This window comes from Arachis hypogaea, chromosome 16, assembly GCF_003086295.3.
Source record: "Arachis hypogaea cultivar Tifrunner chromosome 16, arahy.Tifrunner.gnm2.J5K5, whole genome shotgun sequence".
NCBI classification, from domain to species: domain Eukaryota; kingdom Viridiplantae; phylum Streptophyta; class Magnoliopsida; order Fabales; family Fabaceae; genus Arachis; species Arachis hypogaea.
Window position 1 is genome coordinate 27,649,036 of NC_092051.1, and position 7,900 is coordinate 27,656,935.

General features: G+C 29.2%; 1 protein-coding gene across 3 annotated transcripts; it reads left to right on the forward strand.

The window, feature by feature from the left end:
- Positions 1-2,097: 2,097 nt before the first annotated feature.
- Positions 2,098-6,177, forward strand: LOC112758744 (glutathione gamma-glutamylcysteinyltransferase 3). Of its 3 annotated transcripts, none has more exons than XM_025807478.3 (8): positions 2,098-2,385; positions 2,491-2,647; positions 2,800-3,038; positions 3,274-3,437; positions 3,660-3,711; positions 4,156-4,383; positions 4,494-5,006; positions 5,875-6,177. In XM_025807478.3, the coding sequence occupies exons 1-8, from the start codon at positions 2,311-2,313 to the stop codon at positions 5,938-5,940; spliced, it is 1,494 nt and encodes a 497-aa protein (XP_025663263.1). In that variant the 5' UTR covers positions 2,098-2,310; the 3' UTR covers positions 5,941-6,177. The 3 variants fall into 3 exon arrangements, with proteins under 3 accessions (XP_025663263.1, XP_072076243.1, XP_025663264.1); XM_072220142.1 differs by having other exon boundaries at positions 2,098-2,380; XM_025807479.3 differs by having other exon boundaries at positions 2,170-2,385; positions 2,494-2,647.
- The last annotated feature ends 1,723 nt before the right edge of the window (positions 6,178-7,900 follow it).

Consider the following 7,900-nt stretch of genomic DNA (forward strand, 5'->3'; position numbering starts at 1 on the left):
TTGCATATAAATCGAACCTATTTGGTTCGAACTAGACACACATAATTCGAACCTAATTGGTTCGAATTACACACGAATTGGGCTATCACATAATTCGAACCTAATTGGTTCGAATTACTAAGGAATAAATATGAATATGTTACGTGCATGAGATTGTAATTAAAATGAAACAAATTTAAAATGTTCGATTTTAAAATGTTGTATAACTGAAAATTGGAATTAAATTAAAAATACACTTTATATATGCAACTTGAGGATTATTTAATTTTATTCTTAAATTTTATTTTATTTAACTTTATTTAATTTTAATTTTATTTTATTAGGATTTAATTTTCTTTAATTAAATTGAAATAAGGATAAAATTAACACAAAATAAAATGTTGAAAGTAAATCTAAACGAAATGAAATTTAACATTAAAAAATTAAGACAATTAAAGATATAAAGTATATTTTTCTCTTACAAAATTTGTAAACCAATTATTAAAAAAAAGTTAAAAAGGATTTGATTTTAGAAATATTTTTTAACAACGCAGAAAATTAAAACTAAACAGAGACTAATATATTTAAAAAAAAAAAGCCTAATTTTTTATTACAATAAATGATAAGTAAAGTACAAGTTATATTAGAAATCAGAAGAGTACACTAACTATAATTTAGAGAAGTTTAGAATTGGTCTTAAAGATATTTTTTATAAATTTTATATAATAAATAATTTTTTCGTATATATTACACCATTTTAAATTTGTTCCATTTCAACGAATATATAATTTATTACAAACATTTTTTAATGTCAATAAAAAATTTGATTTTTATCTTTTATGTGTATATTTCTTTAGCTCATCGCTGTTTCTAGAGATTATATAGTTAAATATTGTAATTAAATTAAAAATACACTTTATATATGCAATTTGAAAATTATTTTAATTTTATTCTTAAATTTTATTTTATTTAACTTTATTTAATTTTAATTTTATTTTATTAGGATTTAATGTTCTTTAATTAAATTGAAGTAAGGATAAAATTAACACAAAATAAAATGTAAAAGTAAATTGAAACGAAATGAAATTTAAGATTAAAAAACTAAGACAATTAAAGATATAAAGTATATTTTTTTCTTAAAAAATTTGTAATCAAATTATTAAAAAAAAATAAAAAGGATTTGATTTTAGAAGCATTTTTTATTGAGGCATACAATTAAACCCAAGCAGATACTAATATATTAAAAAAAACTTATTTTTTTACAATAAATAATAAGTAAAATATAAGTAATCTTAGAAATTAAAAGAGTACATTAATTATAATTTAAAAAAGTTTAGAATTAATTTTAAAGATATTTTTTATAAACTTTATATAATAAATAATTTTTCTGTATGTGTTATAACATTTTAAATTTGTTTCATTTCAATTACAATCCATGCACGTAACATATTCACACTTATTCCTTAGTAATTCGAACCAATTATGTTTGAATTATGTGATAGTCCAATTCGTGTATAATTCGAACCAAATAGGTTCGATTTATATGCAATTGGAGTTCGAACCAAATAGGTTCGAATTACATATAAGTATGCTTTGGCTCATTCGTGAATCAATCTTCAATTTGGCTTATTCATGTAATAACTATCCTCCATTGGTTTATTTGTGTTTTTTACCCTAAATTATAATTAATTAAATTTATTTACATAAAAAAATAAATTTAATTTTTATATTTTGCAAAATAATTTAACTATGTTTTTTTAATATTAAGTAAATTTACAAATTAGTATAATCTCAAATTATATATTATGTATTATTTTTATATATAATTTTTTTAATATTAATATTTTTTAATAGTGAATTATTTTTGAATTTATAAATTTAAAAATATTATTATAAAAAAATAATAATATTAATTTTAATTATTTTAATTAATTAAATAAGACCATGACAGAGACCTTCTAATGGAAAAGAGAGATGTTTTAAATTTTTTTTACTTAAAAACTAATAAAAAATTACTTTTTATGATAAGTAGGGTATAAATAAAAATTGGAATGAATTCTCTTATGGTCTAATCATCCCTTTGGTCTATTAATTTGGAGATTAACGCCCAACCCACTTGAGAGCATTTAAATAAAAATAAAGCGGCGAGAAGAACATAATAATTGGACAAAAGGGGTTGAAAATGTTGAAGAATCGAATTTGGAAGCATAAATAAAAGCAGCAGAGAAGTTGGACCCCGCTACTCCACTAACAAGAAAGAATGTATGACCATAGCACTTGGCGTATCATCAAAATCAGAGCTTCAATTTTGTTTCATTGAATTGAATTGTTATGGCAAGCGCAGGGCTCTATCGTAGAGCTCTCCCTTCTCCTCCTGCAATCGACTTCTCCTCCCCTCAAGGCAAGGTTAGTCTTCAACTATTTCAATCCAACTAACAAACCCCATTTCATCAAAATCCCTTTTTTCAATCTTGATTGCTCCCAATTCAATTTCATCAATTGTTTGAACAGAAGATCTTTGCTGAAGCTCTAGCTCATGGAACCATGGAGGGGTTCTTCAAGTTGATATCTTACTACCAAACACAATCAGAGCCTGCTTACTGCGGACTCGCCACACTTGCTGTTGTCCTTAATGCTCTATCCATTGATCCTGGTAGAAAATGGAAAGGTCTCTTCTTTTCTTTTCCTTTTCCTCCTTCTTTTTCTTTTCCCTATTTGGTTCTCTTGTTCTCTCTAATTTTAGCTTTTTAATTGTTTTTATAAATGTCTTCCATTGAATGGCATGAAAAGGATATAAGGAAGTTTGTTCAAGGTGTATAGGTCCTTGGAGATGGTTTGATGACTCTATGCTGGATTGCTGTGAGCCTTTGGAAAAAGTCAAAGCAGAAGGAATCACATTTGGCAAAGTTGCGTGCTTGGCTCGGTGCAATGGGGCTAGAGTTGAAGCTTTTCATTCAGACGGAAGTACCATTGATGATTTTCGCAAGCGTGTGATCTCGTGCTGTTCCTCCGAGGATTGCCATGTGATTGTGTCTTATCACCGAGCAGCTTTCAATCAGGTGTTGTCTGAAGGTCATTCTTCCTGTTTTATGTTCATAAACTATGCCAATGAATTCTTTAGTTGAGTTTGGTTCTTGATCAAGTTCACCAGAAAGCATGTTTCTCTATCATTATAGTTCATAAATTATACGATTTTAGATCTTCTTGCATAGATACAAAGATTGTTGTCTAAGGAATGTAAAGCTAAACAAGTTTATAGGAATGATGGGAATTTGTCGAATTATTGGATAACAGACTGGTACTGGCCATTTTTCACCAATCGGAGGATATCACGCCGAAAGGGATATGGTTCTCATTCTGGATGTTGCTCGTTTTAAATATCCTCCTCATTGGGTTCCCACTTCTCTTCTCTGGGATGCCATGAATACAATTGATAAATCAACTGGACATCGCAGGGGGTAAGATCTACTTTGTTAATTGTAGTGTGATAGTTAACAATGTCTCTTCTGCGGTTTTGTCAAGACAACAGTCTTCACTGTCATTTCCTTCAATTATATTGCAGTTTTCAGAATTGTTGTGATGAAAAAGGTTACAACTTATGAGCTTAGTCGTTTACTCATTTGGGCATGCTCAGCTAGTGTTGTTGACCTCCATTTGTATTTGAAATTTGTTTTTTTCAGGTACATGATTATTTCAAGACTTAATAGGGCACCATCAATACTTTATACTGTGGTAATGTTTTGCTGATTGATTCTTTATGAGACCACTGGAAAGCAAATATAGAGTCTCTAAATTCATAATTCTAAAATAGATGGAAAAGTAATTTGTCTTACCGTAAATTTATCTTGTTGAAGTCATCTATAAGATAGGTTTTCTGATTCCGTTATATCAGACAATACAAAAATCAGTCATCCACGAATTTATTAAAATTATCAACTATCATTGCAAGGTCTTAATATGATCCTTCCTGGTTGATTGAGAGTATGCTGGATTTCATATGAATAAGCTTAATCTTGGTGTCGAATTGTTGTTCCCTTTTAGGAATTGTCAGGGCCTGAGTACTTGTATTGTTCAAATTTAGCAGAACTCATACTGATTATTTATTTTGTTTATGTTTCATTAATATTATTTGTCTTTGTAGATTACAGTCAATACTTATTATTAGACTATCCACAGAGTTGTAGACATGAGGGTTGGAGCAGTATCGCCAAATTCTTAGCCGAAGATGTTCCTATCCTTCTAAAGTCAGACGATTTAAAAGACATGCATGATGTACTCTCTCTTGTATTTAAGTCTCCTCCTAATAAATTAAGAGGGTTCATCACATGGGTTGCTGAAGTTCGTCGGCAAGAAGATGGGAATCTCACACTGAGCGAAGAGGAGAAAGGAAGGCTAGCTATCAAGGTTTTGAGACTAAATTCCTCACACTGAATTAGAAAAAACATATTGTTTATATTTGAAAAGGAAAAACCAATAAATCAAGACTCATAATGTTTGAGTGCTTTGAATTTCAGGCAGACATATTGGAACAGATAAGGACAACTGTGCTCTTCAAACATGTGACCAGGTGGTTGGTTTCGGAAAGTTCGTGCTGCAACAATGGTTCAAAACTTGGCGACAAAGATATTTTACCAGAACTTGCCGCAAACATTTGTTGCCAAGGGGCAGATCTTTTGAATGGTTGCAGTAGGTCAGGTGGAAAATGCTGTGGACAAATAGACCTAAAGCATCTGAATATCGATGGTGAAAATCAAGCAACGCTGGTTTCTGGAACTGTTACAACTGGTGGCAGCAACGAACAAGGAGTTGATGTTTTGGTCCCTTTGTGTAAGAGAGAACCGAATAGTTTGTGTTTTTCTGATGAAGGTCAGTGCATCGGAATGCACCCTTCTACGGCAGATGTCTTAACAGTGCTTCTATTGGCGCTGCCGTTGCATACTTGGTCAGGCATTAAGGAAGAAAAGCTGCGTGAAGAAGTTAATAGCGTTCTAACAACTGAAAATCTTCCTCCCTTACTTCAGGAAGAGGTAATGTCCATTTGTTTAGAGCCTTTGTTCCTGTTCCTTTTCTAACTTTTTTTTTTTTAAAGAATGGAAAATATTGATTACAATATGTACTAGACAAGAACAAAATATGATTTTGGTGATTTTATGAAAGAAAAAAAAAGTGGCTAATTTTTTCCATCATGTAAATGGTTTATTTTAAATTAATCCTCTTGAAGATTCGGAATGCAGGAATTGTTCATAAAAACTAACAATGAAAGAGGGCCATTTACCATGCCCCTTTTTTTTTTCTTTTATATATATATATTTTAACTGAGCGTTCATGCTGACTCTGATTTTTGCTATCTCATGCATCTTGGTAAGCCCTGTGAACTTAGGTGAAAGAAAATGATTAATTCCATAATTCAACGAACAATAGTTAATTGGGGAACAAATTCCAGGGTTGGAATATAATTTAAACTCAATAAAATCTGGATGCCTAAGTTACTTAATATGAAAACATATTCCCTCCATAATTAAATGGTGCTTATAGTTATGGTGGTTTTACAACTTTAGCAGCATTTATAAAGTGTTGCTAAAGCAAAAGTAATGCTTTTTTTACTACTTAACAATGCTTTTTAATTTAAAAAAAAATATTACCAAAATATTAAAAAAAAATGACTTTAATTTTAGCAACACTTTTTAGGTGTTGCTAAAGTTGTTTAGACACCATAGTCACTGTAGTCATATGCACAATAGACTCCACCATATATATCATTGGAAACCTCAGCCATTGAGTTGATACTTAATATGATGTGTTCAAAACTCCCATAGTGAATTTTATGAGAAACAATTGAAGAACATTGTTAAATTCCTCAAATGACTACTTAATTACGAGTGACTTGTGAAACAGGTTTTGTTCCTGCGAGAGCAGCTCTGTTTTCTCATGATGGATATTGGTGCTTCTTCTGTTCCTTAAGGCATGCACTATTGATCTTGATTCATGTAAAGACTAAGGTGTCCTACAGTATAATTGATTACATTTCTCTCTTTCTTTTCCCATTATTGTATCCATGGGATGTTTATTTTTAGTATCGTCAAATAACATTGCTAGTTTGAACAAATAACAAGTGGAGGATATCATAATTCACGCTATGTGCATACAAAAGTTCAGACATAATTAACTACTCGTATAAAATATATGAGAATTGCTATACATCTAAGTCTTATTGTTATTCAAATAGGTCTAACACGAATAAAAATTATTCTCATTAAAAGAGCGTAATTACTCGTGCTTTCACATACGAAACTTCTTCTTTGCCTGTGTTTTTTTTATTCTTTTCCTTCTTCTCTTTCTGATGATTTTGTACCATTTGTGTTTCTTCTTCTTGGTTTGCATTTTTTTTTCTTTTCCTTCTTCTCTTCTTAATGATTTTGTACCATTATGTGTGTTTTTTTTTGTTTGATTTTTTTCTTTTTCTTGATTTTATTTCTCTCAATAGAGTGAAACAAGAAAAATTATAACAAAATAAAATAAGATGAAAAAAAAAAATGAAAAAAAAGAAGTAGTAGTAGAAGGTTAGGACGAAGAGCTTTGAATTGTACAGAACAATGAGATTAAATGCACCTTAATTTACTCAGAACAATGAACTGAAAATTAAATTCAGAATGTAAACTCGTTTTAAAACAAGCACAGACCAAATGTGCCTTATTTAAATCCAGAATGAATTGAAATTAATGATTGTGACACACAAACTCAATTCGAAAACAAACATAAAAACCAAATTGAATCATAAACAAAAGGATCCTGCTAGGGAGACAATGGACTATTTGTACAATGAGTACAATGGGCTATTGAATTACAAAATGAACATCTCCCATACTATCTAGAATAACCATCTGAGTACTAGTGATAATAAACATCTTTCCAAAAGTTTAAATTGATTTTGTGGTTCACCAAGATTTGAACTCTTAACCTTTCAAATCTAGCGCTCTAATACCATGCATGATACCACTCATCCCAAAAGCTTCAGCTGATGAGAAAATGTAACACTAATGATTATATCTCTAATACTCTCTAAACTTCCATTGTACACATTGTATAAATATTCCATTGGCTCTTCATACTTTCTCTTTTATGTATTTGACCGTATACACAAAAATTGTCCAAACCTTGAAAAAAATGAGATACACAAATTTGTTGTAAGGCTTTTATTTTCTGTGCTTCATCTGTATTTTTATGTGTTGTGTTTGTCTCTATTCTGTATCAATATATTTTTCAATTTATGACTTTCAGAGTATAATCATAAATAAAATGTTAGCATATCTAAACTACTAAAAGAAGAAGAAATAGTTGAGCAATCAGTAAAATATGTCCACATTTTAGAACATGATGTTTATTAATTATTTTATTTTTTAATATAATTTATTTGTTATATCTTTCTTATGTATTCTCCTTTTTTGTTTTATCAATTGCAATTGTGCAATCTATGTCATGAAGTGGTTAAAATTATTTAATTCAACAAAACTGATAAATAAAAAAATAGTGATGCCAAAATAGAATGAAGTATCTTAAACTTAGTTGATTTTTTAAGTTTAATTTAATAGAATTTTAACATATTTTTTTCAGTTGTAGGATGATCTTCAAAGTATTAAAAAGGAGTATACTTCTATAGTTCTCTTCAATGAGTTAAATGAATATCGAGATCAAGTAATTGAAAGAGTACAAAAAACAAGAATATATAAACTCTCTACTACATTGCAATATTTTTTTTGCCAACCAACATTAGCTGATTTAGTCACTAAATAGAATTTTTATCTGTAAATTTAGAATGTGAATAATGATTTACTTTTCATTTTCAAGAACACAAATATTTATTTTTTGCTTCCTATAAAGTCTTTGAGGATTTGGTTAAAAACTCATAGTACAAATTTATTCT